Below are 23,467 nucleotides of genomic sequence, written 5' to 3' on the forward strand. Positions count from 1 at the left end.
TATCCCCGACCCTCAGTTTTTTCATTTGTTCTGTCTATCCCTCTTAAAACCAACTTCCTTCCGGAAAATATGCAACAAAAAAAAAATAATGTTCAGGGTAGGGCAGGAAACCTCGCCTTTTCATCGGTCACTCCCTGTGTATTAGCTTATCTACCATTCCGTTCCGCGTAGTGCACTGGTCTGAAATAGAAACTTGCTCTTCATTACCCATTTCTCTTATCTCTTCCTTTTTCTTTTTCCCTGGTATGTATACAGTAGGTATTTAGATGTGCATTTTAATTCACTTCTACAGAAATACTTTAGTCCCTGCCACAGCGATTCGTTTTCTATGGTTTGTGTGTGTCACAGTCAGATGATATTTTGTCAACAAATGAAATCCCACCTGAGGCAACGGACCTTTCACTCTTGGTAGAGGTTGTCTCTGCTGAAATTGTTGCCTGACAGGTAAGGAGAATGTTTAGTAAAAAGTAATCTCATAAATACTGTTAAAGTAGATGTCCAGTTACACAGGAGATTGATGAGTAGTAACGGGAAGTGTTCGTCAGACAATCCAGATCATCTGGACTCTTTCATTTACAGAATGGCAGGCAATTCATGTAAATCAAAGTCATAGTATGTTAGGTGTGGTGACATTTATGGTAGCCGACACTATAGTAATGTTAAGTACGTGAAAGAAGTCACATGAATGAAATTCTTACAGTGTTTAGGATTAAACTTGACTGACAGATGATGTATAACATCACTCAGTGGCGGGTTAACTGTTTAGGGGCACCACAAATGTATTATGGAAATGGAAGAAAAGGGTTATGACAGATCTCCGAAATACACAGAAATATTTCTGAAACATACCTGAATAACACAGTGTAATCCGAGTTGTGTTCAGAAGAGCTAGTAAAAACAAATTTTGATAAAACAGAAGAGAATCTTAGCCAAAATGAAAAAGCTATTTCCCGCAGGAAATAATAGACATCAGATAAAAACAATAAAACAACCAAGAAATAAGTGAAACAGGCCTCAGCTTACAGAGAGAGAAATAACAAACTTGTGGAGGAAACATATTGTTAATTAAGTTGTAAGCAGTACACAGCCTGATGTTGACGTTTCCCCAGGTGGTGTTGTCACCTCCTTGTTTATATAATGTTTTATGAACTTGCTTCTTTTCATAATAGTACAAATTCCACCTCGTTTCACATCCCCATTACTTCTGAAGATGCTTATGTAGTTTCATTATGACTTTTGTAATGGTATTATACGTATTTACTAATTCATTATCATTACTGATCCCCATTCATGCTTATAATTATACATGAGTGATGATGTGACAGTGAATGATATGTTTGAATATATATTCAACTTAAGTGTGTGTATTACAGTTGTGCAGTAAGTCTACAACCCTTCAATGAACGATAGCGACCCAGAGCAGATTTACATTGATAACAATGAAGGAACTTACATTGATAACAATGAAGGAACCATTATGATGGTCAGGGAGGCAGAGACACTCCCTTTATGAAGTTGGTAAATTATTGTTAATGGGAGATTTAAGTAACAGCAATTTAGACTGGGAGAACTTAGGTGCTCATGGAAATGGAAAGATGGAGATGCAAGTTCCTCAAATCTGTACAGAACTTCTGTATCAGCTCATCATGAGATCTAGCAGGGATGATACTATCACTGCTTAACCTTGTCTTTACACAAACTAGCATGGAAACAGAACACATCAAATATGAAGCATCTTCAGGAAAAAGTGATCTTGTAGTACTTGATGTTAACTACCATATTTTACAGTATATTAGATGGTCTGATGTATGAGGAGCACCCCTGAATGAGATGGGAATATTTTGGAAAAAATAATTGACTGTATATAAGGGTTTAATGTTTCTTTAATAGATATGCATGAAAGATGAAGCACTAATTCTGTATAAGTGGAATACATTTCAGGTAAAATAGATACTGTACTGTTATTCATAAAACAGCTGATAAAACATGAACCAAAGCATCCCTTCATTCTTAAAGAAAAACAAAAAGAAACTGTTAGCATTACCCTATATGAAATGTATTCTGATCATGATCTTTTTACCAATGAATATTCAGTGTCTTGTATATCAGATGTTAAATAATAATGAAAAGGAAATTCCATTGACTTTTATTCTCTCCAAATCCAGGAAATTCATCACTCATGCTTATAATGACTGCTATGAACTGATGAATTATCACTTTCCCTATATACCAGATAAGTGATAACAAAATTGCATTGAATGAATTATTTAAGATCATAAACAAAGTTACTGCTTTACTAAATACAGAGGTTGTGAGATGCCATATATCAAGTGATAGGACTTGAAATCCAGGCCAGTAACACTGGTATAGTCATTCTAGATCTGATTTTCAGTGTACTAGATTAAAGGTGACTTCTGACACACAGTATTTTGATAGAATAAGCATCTTATATGCTACAAAATATGGTATTTGGTGAAGGAGAAAACAACAGGGGGGATCAAAGGAAGCACAGGACCATAATAGGACATACAGTTCTATCTATATATCTGTCTATCCATCTATATCTTTGATGCCTTCTTCAATTGGAACTCCCTCAAAGGAGTGGCCATGGCAACACTCTTCAGTGAGGTAAACATATAGCTAATCAACTTCTTTAAGTATTCTACATCAAAAGTAGACCAGTGCTAATGAAGGTTTTATGAAGTCTCCAAAGAAAAAGTCAGAACATGGGTAAAAGGAACATTAAAAGAGGGGGGAAATGAAGTGGAAAGAAGCATGGTTCAACTTGAAATGCCAAAAAGTGAAAGAGTTCTACAATATAGTTTGGAAGAGGTATAAATGGCACTATAGCATACAGCATTATTGCTTAAAGAACAATTAATCAGGCTTATGGACTCAAAGGGAAGCACAAAACCTTAATTGGAAATACAGCTGTAGTAACTATATACTGCTGATCCAGTTCTTTGAGAGTGCAGAGGGATAACAATAGTTCTACCACAAGAATATAGATCAGTGTTATAGAAGGTTCAGTGATGTATGATGGGGTCTGAATGTAGGTAACATGGAACAACTGAGGAGTAAAAATTAAGTGGAAAGAGGCATGGTTCAACAAAAATACAAAAAAGTTTGAAGCTCAGGAATGTACAATTCTTTGGAAGAGATGCAAACATCTTAGTAGTTGGATGCCATTGGAAAGACAGGAGAATGAGAAATGAGTACTGTAAGGTATGTAAGGAAGAGAAAACAGATCTTCAAAAGAGCACTGTGGACAGGGCAAAAGAAGACCCAGCTTTTCTGTACATTCATTACAAGCAGCCTATGAGTTAAGTAACAACTAATGAGGCTAAAGGGCTTAGAGAAAATTACCTTTCAAGAAGACATGGATATATGTGAGGAGTTGAATAAATTTAAAAGTATTTTCACAATAGAGAATAATACTAGAAATGTGGGTGGGAGAAGAACTCTTGGAAAGTAAAAATTTAAATGACATAATCATGCTATTAAAAATTGACCTGTTTAAAAACTTTGTACCTGATAGTCTCCCCACAGGTGTTGAAGGAATATGCGAAGGCTCTGATTAGGCCTCTCCCAGTACTGGTTAGTACGACAATCAAGGATGGAGTAGTTCCAAAGATGTGGAAGAGGGCAGATGTGCCTAACCTTAAGAAAGGAGACTGCACTAAACTACATGTCTGTTTCATTAACATGTATGGTTTATAAAACACTGATAAGATTATGAAAAAATTAATGATTACTTACAAAGGAGAAACTTCTTAACCGGAAAACAACATGGTTTCAGAGAAAAGAGATCATGCATCATGAATCTGTTAGATTTCTATGACAGGGTGAGACTTTATGACAAAGTGAGTCTAGACTTTTACAACAAGGTGAGACTTTATGACAAGTTGAGTCTAGTAACAGGGTGAGACTTTATGACAAGTTGAGCCTAGTAACAGGGTGAGACTTTAAGTAAAGTAAAGCCTAACGTAAAAGCAAAGATAGATGGGAGACTAAATGTTCCTTGACTGCCAGAAAGCCTTTGACACTACACCCCATTAGAGACTGATTAAGAAACTAAAGCTTCAGGCAGGAATGAGGGACAAACTCGTTCACCGGATCGAGGAATACCTATGTGGAAGTGAACAAGGATGAAGGAAGGAGGCACTTAAAAATGGGCTGTAGTTTCAAGTAGAATGCCAAAGGACTCATCCTTGGGCTTGAAGAACTAGACTCATATTGAAACATGTTTTTCGATGATGCCAACAACATGAGAGAATTAAGGAATGGAAATGACTGTATCAGCTTACAAAGATACTAGGACAAAATCTAGAGTTGGTCTGATAAATGGATGGTGAGATTCAAACCAAGTGCAAAGTAATGATGTAACTGAGCAAAAGAAGGCCCTGATGAATATCACTTAGCTGGAAGCTAGCTACAATGTATGAGAGATGTAAGAGACTGACTCTGTTACCAGAGTGACACATCAGGAAAACTGTGAAGAGTAAAATGTCGGATGAGAAATATTAAAATCAAAATTATGTGTATGGATAACAAAAGGTATCGATGATCAAGACATCATCACTCAGCAACAGTGATTTAAACCTGAAGAGCATAATTTGGAGCACTAAGTTTTATTGTATGAGAAATGTGATACTGGAGCAGGCTGTTCTGATTAGCTTTGAATAATTAATGATTTTGTTGTGCAATGCTATAGTGTTTAGAGTTGGTGGGCATGACAGTAATGAGGATTAAGTATATCATGAAAAAATCTAGAGTTAATGTAAAAGTATGTAACAGTGTAAAATATGAACTGAAGATATTAAAACCTCTCCTAACCTCATCTACTACCTGAAGTGGTGAGAGAAATATACCAACACAAATCCAACCTACACCCTTCAGTCACCTTTCATGGACAATGACTCCCACTGATCTTGGCATCACATATCATACACATGATTTTCACTCCCTGCACTAAAAGCATCAAAACAGAACCAATGCAAACTAAATGCACTCATTGCATCACATATGATACACATATGATTTTCAATCCCCACACAAAAAGCATCATCATGAAGCAACATGTAAACTAAATACCCTCAGTACAATAACTAGTCCAGATTTTGACAAGAAAAAGAATCCCTTAACATCCTGTACAAACAGTTCCTCTTCTCCACCTTAAACTATGCCTCCCCACCCTCGTTGCCCACCCTCTCAGAAACAAATATAATGAAGTGGTAAGCCATACAAAACAAAGCATTCAGAATAATCACTTTTTGCTTAGATATCACAAACATTCACGTGTACAGAATGAAACAAAGGTCCTCCTGATGCAATCCTACCACAAAAAGATTGGCACAATTCTTTTTATTAAATAAGACCCTTCCCATCCAAACCTCTCCAAAACTAACCACCAACCCAGGCTCTTTTTGTATTAGAGAATGTTGGATGGCTTAACATCACATTTCATGATTTTTTTTTTCCTTTTATTGGTAATTAGTTGAGAATTTATTTAACACACAAGACTTTCTCATTATAATGTGTATCAGGTATATTTAATTTTGCAGAATGTCTGTCTCAGGTTTGTCTCATTTAGAGCCATCAGTTCGCATCAAGCAACTCTGCTCTCAGAGCAATACAGTCATAGTTGATGGTAAAATTCCTCTCCACAGGTTAGTCATTTTTTTTCATAGAAATCTGTGTATATCATTCTTAAGAAAAATTTGCTCGCTGAAATGTAAGGTTTCGTTACTGTATATCCAGTTCTTATTTTGAAGTGAAATATATATTACATAAGTGTATATTTACCTTTCTGATTAAAAAATGTGTAAGACAGCATAGCCTCCTCTTGGATCATTTACCACTAAACTGTGTAACTTATACTCTGAAAGGTCATAAAGGAAAGTTGTAAAGCTTGTGGAAGGTCATAGTGAGAGATTAGTAAAGCTCAATATTATCTGAGCCCTCAATATTCTCCTAATTAATTTGGTCATAAAATTTCAGATACTTCAGGTCAGGCTTAGAAATGGTCCGAATGGCTAATGTTTATGCTGAGGAAGGAAGTCTTGAAAATGCCTTCATTTTGTACATGAAATTTATGACGTAAGTATAAGATGAGAAGTTTATTGCTGAAATTTCACTTACTGTATGGTATTTGACAGGATGTGATATCCTCTACTAAAGTAATGTGATACTGTCAATAATTACATATTTTCATAGATTTTGGTTTCAGTTATGATAGATTAAATCAATATTCATTTACAGGTTATTTCTAGAAAAAATACGAAGCCATCCAGACTTTGCTACCCACTCATCAATCGACAAAACTAATAATACAAAAAAGCTTAAGGTAAGTATTTTAGAGGAATTACCAGACAAGAAGCCTATAATAAAGGGATTTAAGTGAGGATATGTGGCATGATAGTTGTTCATAATTATTAGGCACTTAACCCATTCATTGCAACCTGCTGTAGATATAAAGATACTCCCACGTGCAGAGGGATTTCAATAAATCACAGGGCCAGTTATTTCATATTTTGATATGGAAATTGGTAGAGTACTTATCTCTGAGTAAAAAAATATGGCATTACAGTAGCTCCCCTGACCTGCTTGTGAAGGGGTCAAAGTTTGCTTGTGTATGAGAAGAAACTTACATAAGTATCATCAGATGCATGAGTGCACTTTGAGTTTTTCTCTCCCCACTTCTTTTTTTAAACTTTCAGTTCACTGATACATTTGGCTTCTTTAGTATTTGTGTGAGTACAAATCTCTGTCTTAATATCTGTTTTTTTGTGAATTTAGTTTACTTTTATAAGTATGTATGTATTACATTAGAGTGAGTGACTAAGGAGAAGAAAAGCATATTTGACAGAAAAATAAAAGAAATAGTTATAATTATTCATAAATACCATTCAGTTTCCATTTCCTGGCAACCCTTAGAGGACCTGCGATGATAAGCTATTCATCTGTTTTATTTACTTTCCCTCAAGTCTGAGTTCAAAATTTTTTCATTATATACTTATGTATATGTATATTTCATTTTTCAGCACTGTATGGATAGCCAATGGCAGTGTCCATTTACCTTGTCTATGAATGGCATAGGGTGTGCTAATTTTGGAGCTGTTACTGTCTTCTGTTTCACTTTTTTCTGTTCTTATTTTTCTGAGTTCATCAAAGTCTACTGGATCCAAGATATTAGCAATTCCAACAATAACTATCCCTTGGGCTTTAGATGGGCTGGTAGGGGCCAAAGATGGGCCTGCAGTGAGTGGATATCATACTCTGTCCTCCAACATTTTGATGGTTCATTACCAATATACTGAAAAAATTAATTGCTCAAAGTCTGGCATTAGTTTCATATGTTGCCATTTCATGATACTGTCACCAATTTTCTTTTTGGCAGTACACCAGGTGCAATATTTTAGACAATGTTGCTATAGTTGCAGCCTGCCGTTAGGTCAAGTTATTTTAGGTGTTGCTGTCACAAGTCCCTACAATGAATGGGTTAAAAAGCTAGGAGTAGAGTAGAAGGTTGACAAGGATCAAAATCATCCCTTGAAGAAACTAAGTACATACATTTGAGTTATTAGTATATGAGTTTAAAAGAGTGGTGAGAGAGAGTGGACATAGAGTTTTATGCCGAATGGAAATATTTGCACTACTAAGAACAGTAATTCTATTGTCAAAGTGTACAAGGATAAAGTCATATAATGGACTGTCACAATTAATGTGTGTGGTATTGACTTCATCAGTACAATAAGACCAAATGAATGTTGTTTTTACTGCACACAATCATGTGAAATGTTATTGTGTGAGTAAAGGGGACCAAACTCACTTGAGACAGAAAGTCTAATATTAGCTGTTGAGATAAATATATGGTAGCAAGGACGGTAAAGAGCGAGGAAAATTGGCAGTCTTAACAAGGGTTAATTTTAAAATTAATGAAATGGTGATGGATAACCCATTCAGTAGGTATTTGGAAGAATTACTGAAAGAAAGTCATGCATAATGGTGTTGATAATCTTTAAACCTCCAAGGCAATGCAGTGATCTAGAAGAATTATACAACAAAGGCAATGAAATGACCATCAGGATGTTATATGATGCAGTAGGACACTGACTTCTTAGAGATGGTTAAGTTCTGATAATGTGGGATTTTACTTAACAAGAAGCAGACACTGGAATTCATGCATGAATAAAGAGAGTGTGTCATGGAAACACAAGTTCCTAACATGTATACAGGAAAAATTTCCCTCATCAGCACATAACTGAGCAGGTGAGAGTCAGTAGGATTGATACAAAACCATCGCTAGACCTTGTCTTCATACACAATAACATGGATATGTAAAATACCACATACCACATCATTTACTGATTGGGTTTGACTTTGGAGTGAAGGACAACACAAATGGGGAATGGAGAGGAAACCAGACTGAAAGAGAAGATATATATATGCATAACTGACCAGCTTTTAGAATATAAAAAGCCTCTGTTGTGTTCGTCACATCATTTTATACATTTCATTTGTTACTGCATTTATTTTATATTTTATGTGTTTTTTACTTCAGGAAATTCTTCCAAAGGCAGAGAAATTGAAAAGTCAACTCAGAGAAAAATATCAACACGAGTACAATGTTTTGGTTCAAGAGCAGGTATGTAAAGCAGTTTTTGTGAATTTGTGAAATGTATTACTGATGTGTTCCATAAGTTTATCTTACTGAAATATCATCAGCTGCAAAGTTAGGAATATAATTATCACTATTTAGCAAAAACCATATACTGTATTCCATTAATAAAGACAAGTTGTTCCTCATTTTCTTTACTGAATATCAGATGTTTGTGCTGCTTGGTTGGTTTCAACATGAATACTGTATAGGTGGCAATAATATCTCACCTGAGGCATAATCTGATTTCACGATAAAGTCATAGTTTCACATCAGCATGGTTCATACTCTAGTTGACTGAGCCATATTACATTAAACCAGTTTAACAGCTTTGACTCTTCAATTTTGTCAATGTATAATTAATTTGAGGGTGGATCAGTCTAATACAGAAACAGAAATTTTTTGATAATTTAAAATCATAAATGTGTTTACCTTATTTTTAGAGTTGTTGACCCATGAGAAAAGTTTTATCAATTTGTGCAGGTCACTTTCTCGAGGAGCCTTGGCTCATTTCTCTATGAAACTCACTAAATCTTTCACAGGAGGACACATTTTGTGTAATATCAAAGACCAGGCTGCTTTTATTTGGTACAAAGGGGTTGTTATCATAGGACACTAATGACCTTGCAAGACCACTAGGAGTACAGGCCAGATGTACTAGGATAAGGCTAGCCAAAATTTATCTCTGAACAGAAGTGATGTGTCCATGCCTTATGCACAAGAAAATTTGTTTGACACATTGCTTAAAACTGAAATCGAGCTAACAAAGCCCAATGAGGGAAACACGATAATCATTTGATGAGAAGAAACTTGTGTGTGGTTTAAATTGAAGCATTAGTGAATTTAAGTAAGAATTAAAATGTGAGCCTCTTCAATTATTCAACTCAAGGAAGACCACTTTTATGGGAATCCTGCAAAATCAAAGCAGTGCTTTGTATGGAGCAGGTTGAATTAACTTGCACACCTGTGGGACAGGAAGGTGCATCATGATTCTATACTCCTTTCTGGTTGCAAACAATGCTATAGCCTCATTGGAGATGCATTCTTACTTGTGGTGTTACTGCTTACAGGCATATTCTGTAGATACCTAAGCATTTTTTATATCTCATCCAGTGATTTCAGTGCTTTCCACGATATCTCCTCTATCCTGTCCTGGTTGTATCAGAGGTAATGTATTTTTGACCTTGAGTACACGATGAAAATTAGCATTCTACTCTTCACATCTCTCCTTTTCAGTTTTGATAATCTCCCTCCTAGTCCTTAAGTCTAATTGCTGTTTTACAACAAATGCTTCTTATAAATTCATGCCGTAGCCTAGATTATTTTGTAGTGCATTTTTTAATTCCTCTGGTCTACCTTCCTTGCTGCTACACTTGATCCATTTTATGTCTGTCTTTTATCTTTCTGCCTCTGTCTGCCTGTCTCCTTCTTTCTATACATGGGCAGCTGAAAACTTAAAGGAATTTAATGAAGAGAAATTTGAATAAATAAGTCATGGGGCAATTGATACTATTCCAGGTCCTAAATACATATGCCCTACAAGAAAAGAAGTAGAGAGTGAAGTAAATAAAAACATCAAGGATTTACCACTCATCATAAATGGCAAACATGAATTCAAGGAACATATTGAAATTATAGTGCTTTCAAGCCAAATAATGAATGGAATGATGTTGAAAACATTTGCAACATAAGACAGACAATTAATGATTAATATGTTTAACATTTATAGAAGAAGTAAACACAATTATTGCTGTGTTTTATGGTCACCAGTCAAACAGATTCAATTAAACAAGGTAGGGAGAATCCAGAATCATTTCACAATTAAAATAATGGGATGAGCCTAAAATCTCCAGTGAAAGATTAAATGAGGAAGGACTTTACAGTTTTAAACATCAAAGGGGGGAGATAATGATAATATATGCCTGGCAACAAATAAAAGTATTAAAGAACAATGTTTTAAACCTGAAAGCAACCAGGCAAGGAAGATGCAGAATCATTAAGTCATGAGTAATTCCTTGAAAAATAAACAGCTGCCTACAAGACACCTAGAGTGATTATTTAACATTATACTTGGTGATCGTAAAAAATTACGTGGACTGACTACAAAAACATATAAAAGAAAATTAGACTCTTGGCTGAAGACAACACTGGATGAACTTACATTTATTTGAAAAAATAGACGAATTCCTATTTGAAATTAGAATAGAACTGTGGTGAACATGCACAAAATAACTGGGGCAAAGAATGCATTATCTTTAAAAACAAAATTGAACTAACTATATGTGGGAAGTCAAACAGTATAAGGGAAGACACAATAACCAAAAATCAGCCAAAGACAAATTAAGAAACAGAATCTCTAGATTATATATATATGTATATATCCCTGGGGATAGGGGAGAAAGAATACTTCCCACGTATTCCCTGTGTGTTGTAGAAGGCGACTAAAAGGAGAATCAAAGTGGGTTATATCAATGAGAGCACAAAGGATAATAACCCAATTCTAAGTAATGTGTTGGAAATATGGATTAATGAAAAGTGAAAGATGAAGCAAACTTGGAACAGTTTGAAACAGCCAAGAACAGATAAAATCAAATTTAAAGTGGGAGGTGCCACAATATATGCCCATAGATAGAGTTGATAGAGATGCTCTGTGGAAGGTATTAAGAATATATGGTGTGGGAGGCAAGTTGTTAGAAGCAGTGAAAAGTTTTTATCGAGGATGTAAGGCATGTGTACGTGTAGGAAGAGAGGAAAGTGATTGGTTCTCAGTGAATGTAGGTTTGCGGCAGGGGTGTGTGATGTCTCCATGGTTGTTTAATTTGTTTATGGATGGGGTTGTTAGGGAGGAAAATGCAAGAGTTTTGGAAAGAGGGGCAAGTATGAAGTCTGTTGGGGATGAGAGGGCTTGGGAAGTGAGTCAGTTGTTGTTCGCTGATGATACAGCACTGGTGGCTGATTCATGTGAGAAACTGCAGAAGCTGGTGACTGAGTTTGGTAAAGTGTGTGAAAGAAGAAAGTTAAGAGTAAATGTGAATAAGAGCAAGGTTATTAGGTACAGTAGGGGTGAGGGTCAAGTCAATTGGGAGGTAAGTTTGAATGGGGCAAAACTGGAGGAAGTAAAGTGTTTTAGATATCTGGGAGTGGATCTGGCAGCGGATGGAACCATGGAAGCGGAAGTGGATCATAGGGTGGGGGAGGGGGCAAAAATCCTGGGAGCCTTGAAGAATGTGTGGAAGTCGAGAACATTATCTCGGAAAGCAAAAATGGGTATGTTTGAAGGAATAGTGGTTCCAACAATGTTGTATGGTTGTGAGGCGTGGGCTATGGATAGAGTTGTGCACAGGAGGATGAATGTGCTGGAAATGAGATGTTTGAGGACAATGTGTGGTGTGAGGTGGTTTGATCGAGTAAATAACGTAAGGGTAAGAGAGATGTGTGGAAATAAAAAGAGCGTGGTTGAGAGAGCAGAAGAGGGTGTTTTAAAATGGTTTGGGCACATGGAGAGAATGAGTGAGGAAAGATTGACCAAGAGGATATATGTGTCGGAGGTGGAGGGAACGAGGAGAAGTGGGAGACCAAATTGGAGGTGGAAAGATGGAGTGAAAAAGATTTTGTGTGATCGGGGCCTGAACATGCAGGAGGGTGAAAGGAGGGCAAGGAATAGAGTGAATTGGATCGATGTGGTATACCGGGGTTGACGTGCTGTCAGTGGATTGAATCAGGGCATGTGAAGCATCTGGGGTAAACCATGGAAAGCTGTGTAGGTATGTATATTTGCGTGTGTGGACGTATGTATATACATGTGCATGGGGGTGGGTTGGGCCATTTCTTTCGTCTGTTTCCTTGCGCTACCTCGCAAACGTGGGAGACAGCGGCAAAAAAAAAAAAAAAAAAAAAAAAAAAAAAAGAAAGAAAAAAAGACATCATCAACCTGTTTTGAAAACTTAAAGGTTGTGATTAGGTTACCCCTCATTTCTCTAGCCTTTTCCTATTATTCAACACTAAATTCTAGCATCATCTTTTTCCCCTCCTCTGGGCCTTCTTTACTAGCTCTTTGTGCTTCTTTAGGTGTGGAAACCATACATGACAAGCATGCATGCATGCATTGCCTGCATGTTGTGTTTTATATACATTTATATATTTGGAAATTGTGTGATGGCAGTAAACTTTACAGAAACACATGGAAGAACAGTTGAAACGCAAGCAGGAGGAGGCTCAGCATCTTGAAGAAGAAAGGAAGAGACTACAGTATGAAGAGGATTACAAGAGGCAGAGAGACATACAAGATGAAGAAAAGAGAACACGAGACCTACAGTCCGTCCATCACAGTCACCCTAAAGTAGCCTGGAATGATGCTCCCCCAGAGTAAGTTGTGGGGAAAAGATGGAGAGGATATTTGTATGTTTATATATCTGGTCATGCTTCCTACTGTGAAAATTGACTGACTAGCCTTAGTTTTCCATGGAAGCATCATTACTTTATGGGAGAAGTAAAGGACATCCTTCTTATTTCCTTATTATTTTTTGTACAGGTAATAGGTGGTAGGCAGTGCTGATAAAGTAGGTTCTGACACCTGGGTTTTGGGAGTGGTAGTGACATCACTTCAGTAAGCCAGAAGTGTATTTTCTTGAAGGGTGGTTAGAGGGAGTGATGCAGTCAGTGGTCTAAACCAGGGCACATGAAGTGGTCAGGGTAAAGTAACATTGTTTGTGGGGCTTGGCTGTGGATGGAAAGCTATGATTTTGATGATAGCTAGACAGTGTAGGTGTAATTGAGGCCAAAGTCTGTTTGGCCCTAACACTACCTCTGTAAGGCAGGAAAAGATTTATGTATAAAAAAAAAAGTTTTCTGCTGCCCATATTCTGAACACCCAGACCATCCTTCAAAGGTTGCAGTTTTCATGTACCAGTCTTTTTTTTCACATATCACACATTCTAATGATTTTGTAAAAATAAATAGCAGTAATGCTATCTATGATAACCAAATGTGCAAAATTCAGGATATGTTTGAAGTGTTGCTGTTGGATTTTCAACTCATGTTGTGTGAATATTGTTGGATGGAGAACTATTTCAGGAAGGATTTCTACATTTAGATAAAGTTATTACATTGTTTTAATTGTTGGGGAAATCATTATGGAATGAAAGTACTCCTCACATTCAGAACAAGTGATGCATTCATCCTTGTGGCTAGGCAGGATAAGTGGATGTGATCCACACTACATGCAGAGAGTTGTTCCTGTACCCTTATCAGAAACCTTAAATAAAGGTAGGATGGAATATGGCCTTAAGGATCCGTTATCCTTGTCTTCAGATTTATGAAAGTAAGAAGTATTTTTCCAACAGGTATGATTCTTTGGGTAGCTTAATTTACCCAACATCTGCTCTGACTCTGAATGATTTAGGGAACGATGTGAGACCGAGTGCCCCACATGAAGACATCAGCCCATCTTCCATTTCACCAGGTTCCCAACCCAGCACTCAGCATTCCTTACCCAACATTCCATCAAGAGAACTTAAACCAGCACTTCATAGGTACATATGTAAAGAATTATATGAACTGCAAATAGTGTAATCCTTGAAGAGTTATACCTCCATGCTTGATGGTGATAGTATTAAAATATCATAAAGATTACTATTATGACTGTTTTGTATTTTGTTATTTTAGTACACCATCCTAAAGATTACTAATATGACTGTTTTATATTTTGTTATTTTAGTACCCCAGCTGTGGACCGGAGCAGTAAACCAGTGTCCCTACTCAGTGCTAATATAGGAACAAAGAGTGGTGGACTGCGAGAAGTAAAAGTACCAGTGGAACTAATGTCCAACTTTCTGTCTTTGGCTGAGGCTAATACACTGCGTAATGTTGAGACATGTGGGGTCCTTGCTGGCAAACTGGTAAGCTGGTATTGTCTGTATATACATATATATTAACTGATTGTAAAGTATATATATAGCTGGGGTTGTTGAAAAATAGGGCTGTTCGGACATTATTTGCACCAGTTGTATTTATGTCGTTATCCTCATCTTAGCCTTAAAAATAGATGTTTTATTTTGTAACCTTATGTATGTTTTTGGCTCATTGCTGCATGGTAACTTAAATCTTTATTCAGACATTGTTTGTATAATTTTTTCATACATATTTGCTATTTCCCGCATTAGTGAGGTAGCATCAAGAACAGATGACTGGGCTTTGTCTTCATTTGGCCCCCTTCTCTGTTCCATCTTTTGGAAAAGTAAAACAGGAGGGAAGGATTTCCAGCTCCCTGCTTCCACCCCATTTGGTCGCATTCTGCAACACACAGGGAATATGTGCGCAGTCTTCTTTCTCCTCAATCCCCAGGGATTATTATTATTATTATTATTATTATTATTATTATTATTAATAATGATATAATTTTTTCATACTCATTCTCCTCTCTTGCATTAGTGAGGTAGCACCAGGAACAGATGAAGAAATGGCCTCATTTGCTCATATCCACTTAGCTCTAGCTGCATGTAATGCACTGAAACCACATCCCTCTATCCACCAACAGGCCCAAAATGCCTTTCCATGGTTTCCTTTGAATGCTTCATATCCCTTGCTTCAGTCACCTGACAGCACATTGTCCCATGTGTACATAACTCCAAACAATCTATTCAGGCAATGCCTTACACACTCCAGCATGTTCAAGCCCTGAGAACTCAAAACCTTTTCCACTCTGTCCTTACTTATCCAGTTCAGTCTCCCCTTTCTCCTTGTACCTTCCACTTCTGACAAGTATACCTTCTAACTCATTCTCTCTATATGACTAATCCATTCTTGCAAACCCTTTAACTCTCTCACTCACTCACTCTTATCATTTCTTACTTGCTCAGCCTTCCTCATGCCACATATTGACAATTTCTCAAGCATTTCATTTCCAACACATTCACCCTCTTCTGTACATTTTTCATTTTAGAATCCATATCTTACATCAGTACAACATCATTAGGACTACTTCATCTTCACACATGCCTCTTTTTGTCCTTCCAGACCTCTCTTTCCATTTGTTGCTAAGTCCACTCCCAGGTATCAAAAACACTTGCTGCACATTTTCTTGTTTAAAAGTAACACCTCAACTTACCTGTCTCTCTTACTGCTAAACCTAATAACTTTGATCTTATTCACATTCTCTCAACAGTTTCCTTTCAGGCACTCAGAAACCAGCTTCAGTGTCTCACCTGTATCTGTCACCAGCATCAGTATCTCACCTGTATCTGCCACCAGCATCATGTCATCAGCAAACAGTAAATGATTCACATACTGGGTCCCCACACCCCTGACAGATTGTAAACCTTTTCTGTCCAGAATCCTTGCATTCACCTCCCTTACCACCCCATCCATAAACAGATTAAACAGCCATTGTGACATCACACACCCCTGCCGCAGACCCACTTTCACCTGGAACCTCTCGCTCTCCTCTCTTCCTATTCACACACATGCCTTGATCTCTTCATGAAAATTCAGTGCTTCTGATAACTCATACAATCTTGACCTAAGGAAACTGTCCATAATGACTTAGTTCTCAGAAGAACTGGAATGGTACATCAGATTTGTTGGAATGAAATGCTTGAGAATTTTACTGTATGAAGTTGTTTACATAAAAAGGAAAGCAAATAGCATGAGATTGTTTGGTTCTTTCAAGGCTGTTTGTGATGCTGGAAGAGATCAGTAGGACAGAGATAAGAGTGTTGAGAGTAGAAAAGTTATTTTTCTACTTAAAACTTATATTCATTTTCAGGTTTGAATAATGGCTTGCTCTGAATGGTATAATTTTAACCCATTTTTGGAATATTTCAGTCCCAGCACAAATTGTTGGTCACTCACCTCCTTGTACCAAAGCAGTGTGGCACCTCAGACTCCTGCACCACACAACAAGAAGAGGAGCTTTTCGACTACCAGGATAAACTAGATCTTGTTACTATTGGCTGGATACATGTAAGTTCTTTGTAGATGATAAAAGAAGATTTTGTTCCAAGAATAAGGTGTGTGAGACAGCTATAATAACATGGAAAAAACAGGTTTTGAGTATGACAGACTTAATGAATTATAAAAGTGCAAAGACAAATGTCAGTGACCTGTCTAAGTGAAATGCAGCATACACACCATGCTATAGGAAGTGATAGTAATTAACTGAGTGATTACATCTTAACTTAATTAAAGCATGCTTACCATTCCTAAGCCTTGTTGGCTAATCCCCATTCCCTCTCTAAAAAATTTGCATTACTGCAAGTGACAAATCATTTGGCTAAATTTTCAGAAATGCTAATTCCAGGATATAAAGAACTAACAGAAGGGATGGGTGGTGTGATAACTGCTTCTCTGTATCATCTAGATATAGAAAAATGTTCATTCCATTCACCATTTTGATATTAAAGCCAAAGCTGGCAACAGTGTATGCTTACTACCATATTAATATTAGACAACCCTACATTCCAACCCAGTACCCAGACTTTGTATATTTTATCTGAAGATAACATATTCATTACCTGAAGAGACTAGTTTTGAGGAGGAACTAGCCCATGCTTATCAGGAAATGTCTACAGTTGTTGAATGCTAGGAAGGCATATACCTGAGGATAATTGCTTATTCACATTTGGATCATAAAAAATGCTCATAACTTCAGGAGATTCATGTGTCTTGAAAATAACCAAGTTTCTTGTGAATAGGAAATTTTTTAAATCCATAATTATATTCTATGATCTTAGCTTCATTAGAATTATATCTAGAGGGAAAGGGTAACAACTGGATGTAAAGATTCAGCTAAAGTTTGAGAAATTTGTTATTCTTGAAGTATTTATTGTGGAAATTGTGATGATCATGAGTCTCATGAAGCTTTTGGTTCAAAGATATAAAGCAGTGTGGTAGCTTTTTTATTTCCATATGCTTTATTTGCATTTATAGACTTAATACCAAGGGCACAAAAAAATTATATGATTCATTTATGAATTGAGTGTATGACTCTCCTTTCTTTTACCATGTGTAATATCAGTAACTACATGCACATCCTCAGCCGATATATGAACTCCAGAGATAAATAGGTCTTATGAGCTAACTGGTTTAATATACAGACCAAGACAAGTTAATATGAGGAATGGGGGATGCTATCTATTTTTACTAAAGTGGCGAGTTCAAGCCTGACTTGGCCATATGCACTAATAAGTATCTAATAGTTAGCCTTTTGAAGGAAGTAATGAATGTTAGGCTATTTAGCTCACATTTTGATGGATGTGAATTTGTTCTGTCTGCTAGACAGCTTATAGGTGCATCTTCATGCAGTCTTTCCTGCCAAATGAAATTCATATATTGCTATGGAGTGCAGGCATTTTCCATGAAATTTTTTATTCATGTTGAAAATTTGTATTGTTTAATTTCTTTATAGGTATACTAGTAATATCTATTGATAAGAACTTTTAATGTAATGCCATGGTTAGTTTTACCAGACTATCTCCACTAGTGGTCATCTTGCAAGTGAAAAACCACCTTCAGTGAGGTTTAAGTACTGGAGTACAGTCTCATCAAAAAACTTCTAACTTCAAAGGAGTCCATCCTTTCCCTGATACTGGTTCCAGTGCAGCCTTGAAGCTACAGGAACCCATGGAGAGGGAATCCTAGGGCTATATGATAATAATATCCTGATTTATGGAAATTTATTTTATTCTTGTTCTGCTATAACAAAGTTTTACTTTATTGCAGACCCACCCAACACAGACAGCTTTTCTGTCTAGCGTTGACCTTCATACACACTGTTCTTACCAGCTGATGATGCCTGAGGCTGTAGCTATAGTTTGTGCCCCAAAGTACGATGAGACAGGCTTCTTCACACTTAGCCCTAATCATGGGTTATCTTATATTGCAAACTGTCACCAGAGTGGTTTTCATCCACATCCCAAAGAGCCTCCATTGTTCCAGGTAAGCAATATGGATATTCTATTTAATTCAGCTATCTTTCATATGTGATAATGAATTTCCCACAATCAGAACAGGATAGATCAACGCTGTGTCCTCCTTACACCGCTAAGTGTGTATGTTTTCATATTCTTCCCTTCCCACACCCCTCTCCTTTTTATCACCAATATTTTTGTTCATATTTTAGGTAAGAGTACCAACCGTAATGTTGGAACTTTTGTAATGAAAATATTCTGCATTATTATTTACACTGTCTATAATGAAAATGTGTTGGCAAGGACTTTGTTCTAGTTTCTGTAGTAGCTGACATAGCACAAGCAATAGCATGCCCAAGTAGCATCTTGGATGAAAATTAGATAATGGGAGTTAAAGAAGCAAACAGCAAGGATTAATTTGAGCTCCTCAGGTTTGTAGACCTGATTCTAAAAGATGAAGAGGTTAGAAAGGGGAAAGACACTGAAGGAAAAGAATTCCATAGCTTCAATGTAAGCTACTATCTAAAGAAGAGGCATCTTAGCAATTGGTTCTTGAGTGGTTAGCTCCACACAGATGCTATTGGAAGTATTAACTTCAGCCCCATTTCCACAGATTAGATTAGTTAAACTTTGGGGATCCTCACATTGTCATTTTCCTAATGAATGATATAAATCATTTGGAAAAGTTTTACAATAAACTGAACAGTACTGTATAAATCTTTGTACTCTTTCATTAAACTTTATCAGTTTCCTTATCTTTGAATAATCTCCAGCATTGTTTATTTTCCATTCCAGAATGCTGATCATGTGACACTGGAGAACAGTATGGCCATTAAAGTCATAGATCTTCGAGACTTCAAGTGAATTAAAGTAAAATTGAGATTATATCAGACTTTGTTCCCAGAATGTGTTTGTATTAGCATGTATTAACTATTTTTTGAATCAAGAAAATTAGCTCTCTAAAACAGTAAATCTTGATTTTACTCATTTCAAATAGGAAATTGTCATGAAATTACATCAGTTAGAAATTTGTCAGTTTATAATTTATAGTGGTATAAAGTGATAGGAAACTTTAGTCATTTCTTTCTTAGAAAAATATACCAGGTGGTTGGTAAAGTGAAATCTCTTTATGTATCTGTGTTTTATTAGAAATTCATTAAATGGTGCTTTCACACCTGTTCATCAAAAGTGCATTAGAGTAATGCAGGATATTGTGATGTGAGGTTGTTTTCAAATTCCAGTGGGTCTGTGAGCTACATAGCAGCAAATTTTGCTATACCATTTTGAACAACGGATAATATATTTGAAGATGATATATTGTGTAGGGAGTGATATGATTTAATTTATAAAGATGCATCACAGTATGATGGCACTACTGGTTCAGTACTTATGAAAAGATTTTCAGCTCTGACTTTCATTCAAGCTCAGAATTTATCTCGTCTTTATTAGGTGATATTGAAAAATACAGTGTTTTGTGCAGATCATCACCTTATCTTAGTCATCCAAACCCACTGATGTTGGTAACTTACAATGACAAGTTCTGAATTTCAAATAATGCTCTGATACAAATCTGATCAATTACATGGGTAAGTCTTTCCTGTTATTAATTCTTTTTGTTATTCACATTTAGATAACTGAGAGATTAAGCACCATATTCTTTAAGCTTCTTTCTCAAATGAGATGTTTTTAAAATCTTAGAAAGTGGTTATAAGTGTTGGTCCATGATATCACATTCAATCCCACTTCAGTGTTTTGTAAACATTGATAGAATGAGTATTGTACTTTGAAGATACCTTGTTAGTAAATTGGTTAAATGTTATGTTTGCTGTTAAACAATGATACAATTAATTGGTCCTATGTTCCTAGTATGAAGTGATGCTATTTGATAATCACAAACAGGACAAAAAGTTTTGCAGTAAGGATGTGATACCCAGCATTATGTCAATTACTAATGTAAATTATTAGATTTCTGATCACTTCTCTCCTTACCCTTTGTTATGCATAAGACAGAAAATACGACAGATGGAGTTCAAATTGTTGAATGATTTTTTTGACGGGCAGATGGTTACAGGATTTCATAAATTTAAGTTAATGTAATATATAAGTTAAGAAAGATTCTTGTGTTCCTGCATACTGATCTTATATCAGCACTAAATTCATCAATATTTAGTATCATTTGCAATGCATCACCACAGGTATTGATAACCTGCATGTGTTCTCACATTTTGTCACATTATTCTAACAGCTTTTGATAATTATTTAATACCACTGCTTAGTGTAAGCTGTGTATATTCTCAGAGTAAAAGAAAAAAAATGTTACCATAAGTTTTAAGTGATAGAGAAAATATGCTGTCTTATTTCTCATTTCATCAAAACATAATTTTCATATCTACAAAGAATACAGTGTATTTGCACAGCCCTTGTTCATTACCTTAGGAGTAATGCATTATATTCATCTTTCCCCCCCCTGTGCATGGTCCCAAGATGTCTTGTTTCACTTCTGCAAATTTTATTTTTTGACTCAAGAAAACAAGATGTATTTCAGTTATATCCAGCAAGCACCAGGATAGATGGAGCACTGTGCCCTCACCTGGTACATGACCAAGGTCCTGGAGAGGTATCTCAGGTCACCTTATTTATCTCCTCCCTTGAAACCCCTTTTCTCTTCAATACCCTTAGTTTTCTTTGTCAACACATTCAAATCAAGCCTCCTTATTTTTCTACTGACATCATTTGAATTTTGCATAATTTCTGCTTTAAACCTTAAGGCCTACAACAAGAGAATCAAACACCTGAGCTCAAAACATATTTCCTTCATATTAACATAGTCCTGACTGAGGAAACAGTTAATATAACAAATTTAATCAAGCATGAAAAAATATTCTGCCCTATTCAAAGAAATGCTTTAATATTTTGGAGTGTTATTTTCATCGTTTGCTATATAATGAATAAAATCAAATATGTTTCACCTGATATGAAAAGAAATTATATAGTATAACAAGTAAAACTGAATTAGATTTGAGTGATTGCTACCCCTTTCTTTGTATACCAGGGTTTCTCATATAACGTTAGAATTACATTCCTGAAGATGTTTTGTTGTTGTGGAATGTCATTATATAAGTCGATGAAATCGTGTTATAAGGGTATTTACATTTCAGATCCAAAATTTGCCCCCTTATGGAAGCCCTTCCTAACAGAGTGGCAGGGGCTCTGCTGATCTGGGAATATGTAGGTACCATAAAAGTAATAGAAACAATTATAAAAATCAACAGAATCTCTGTAAACCTTACCTAACTGATTGTGGGGAAAGCTATGCTGATTTAGAAAAATGATGCTATGGCAAAATGTCGCCCTCTCAGCTGTTGCTGTACAACAGTCCCTCGTAATAACAAAATTATAAAAATGCATTATTTGTTATAAGGTAAAATGTCTTCAATCTGGTGTTCTATGGTTTGGAAACACTTTTAATTTTGGGGAAGAAAAGCTTAGTATGGAGAATTGTTTAAGGTTCGGAAAATTGCTTGTATCCCCTACATTCTAAATAACACCTTATAATTCCAAAGTTCAAGAGGATTGCAGTAAAGCTGGTGAAATACACCTATAATACTATTGAAACCCCAGTCATCAATTAAAATTCATATCAATAATTAATTGCTTTCCTGCATGTATTTTTTTTTATTTGTATTGCAACTTCCAAACAAATGATGCAGCACCAACGGCATACTTTCTGATCTCTGGATAAAGGGTTTTTCTCAAGTGAAAAACATTTTCTTATGGAATGAAAAAACATCATTTAAGAAAAATAAAACAAATTAGAAACAAGTAATTTAGTCCACAGCTTACCCAAGGAAAGGTAAACTTCCAATGGCATCATATTATTACAATAGCAGTTAGTACTACAACATCTGATGTTGACAAGTCTTGCTTGTTGGTGCTAATTCTTTTATATTGGCAAACACCCCCTCCCCCACTTCCTAAGAAGGCCTTAATAAAAACAATCTTGTTCCATATGCCTCTCCTGCTTCTGCAGATGTGTTTAGGGAGACCCCAGCAGGAAGAAATTCTTTATGTTTAGAACAATATTAACTTGGATACTTCTTTACTATTCTCCTACTCATTTCTCTCCCTAATAATGCTTTAAAAATATTTTGTCACAAAAAATAACGTAAGAACTGTTGGATTATGTTAAAAAACACAGACACTATTTTACTCCATTATACCCACAGTGCCTTATGAACATTGTTGTTAGATTTTTTTGTTGTAAATTATCATATTTTCATAACATCATGCAGTACTGTATCTTAATTAATATTCACATTCACTACACACTTTCCCTGAAAAAAATTTCAGAGATTAATGAACAGTTACTTTCTATTCCAAACAGTCCATAAAATATTCAGCTTCTTAAAGTATATAGTATAAATGTTTCACAGTCGACTATCCATGCATTTGGATTTGATGTACAGTAACTTTTCTCAGTAATAAATGCGATAAAATATTCTAATTATCTATCTATCTATATCACTGATGCCCATTCTTATGAAACTACCTCTAGGTGCTGGCCACAGCAAAAAGTATCTCCATAACTTAAAGGGACCACTGACAGGGCAACTATAGTGCAGCGTTTTCAGAGACTCGTACCTAATGTTCCTACCGACTGTATCTCCCTAATGGTCCACCTACTACTTCTACATAATACACCCACCTAAAGTTCCTACCTACTACATAATACACCCACCTAAAGTTCCTACCTACTACTTTTGTTTCTATCGTTACAGAAATAGGTAAAAAACGGTTGGGATTACTCTAATAAACACTGACACTTTATTCATTATACCCACAATGCCCTACAAACATTATTGCTTAATTGTCTGTTGTAAATTATCATATTTTCATAACATTG

The 23,467-nt window shown here is 35.9% G+C and overlaps 1 protein-coding gene across 2 annotated transcripts; it reads left to right on the forward strand.

Annotated features, from left to right (window-relative positions):
- The first annotated feature begins 331 nt into the window (after positions 1-331).
- On the forward strand, positions 332-23,068 carry LOC139746553 (STAM-binding protein-like). 2 transcript variants are annotated; one of them, XM_071657907.1, is made up of 11 exons: positions 332-444; positions 5,565-5,669; positions 6,001-6,099; positions 6,262-6,346; positions 8,564-8,647; positions 12,834-13,024; positions 14,002-14,190; positions 14,376-14,556; positions 16,481-16,618; positions 18,377-18,592; positions 19,360-23,068. In XM_071657907.1, exons 2-11 carry the CDS (start codon positions 5,566-5,568, stop codon positions 19,426-19,428), a joined length of 1,356 nt encoding a protein of 451 aa, XP_071514008.1. In that variant the 5' UTR covers positions 332-444; position 5,565; the 3' UTR covers positions 19,429-23,068. The 2 variants fall into 2 exon arrangements, with proteins under 2 accessions (XP_071514008.1, XP_071514009.1); XM_071657908.1 differs by lacking the exon at positions 5,565-5,669 and having other exon boundaries at positions 388-444; positions 19,360-20,537.
- Positions 23,069-23,467: the final 399 nt, after the last annotated feature.

This window comes from Panulirus ornatus, chromosome 65, assembly GCF_036320965.1.
Source record: "Panulirus ornatus isolate Po-2019 chromosome 65, ASM3632096v1, whole genome shotgun sequence".
Lineage (NCBI taxonomy): Eukaryota > Metazoa > Arthropoda > Malacostraca > Decapoda > Palinuridae > Panulirus > Panulirus ornatus.

Coding starts and splice junctions, on each gene's coding strand:
- LOC139746553 (XM_071657907.1), top strand. CDS start 5,566: ATGTCTGTCTCAGGTTTGTCTCATTTAGAGCCATCAGTTCGCATCAAG. Junction 6,100..6,261: donor TTGTACATGAAATTTATGAC/GTAAGTATAAGA, acceptor ATTCATTTACAG/GTTATTTCTAGAAAAAATAC. Junction 14,191..14,375: donor CTTAAACCAGCACTTCATAG/GTACATATGTAA, acceptor TTGTTATTTTAG/TACCCCAGCTGTGGACCGGA.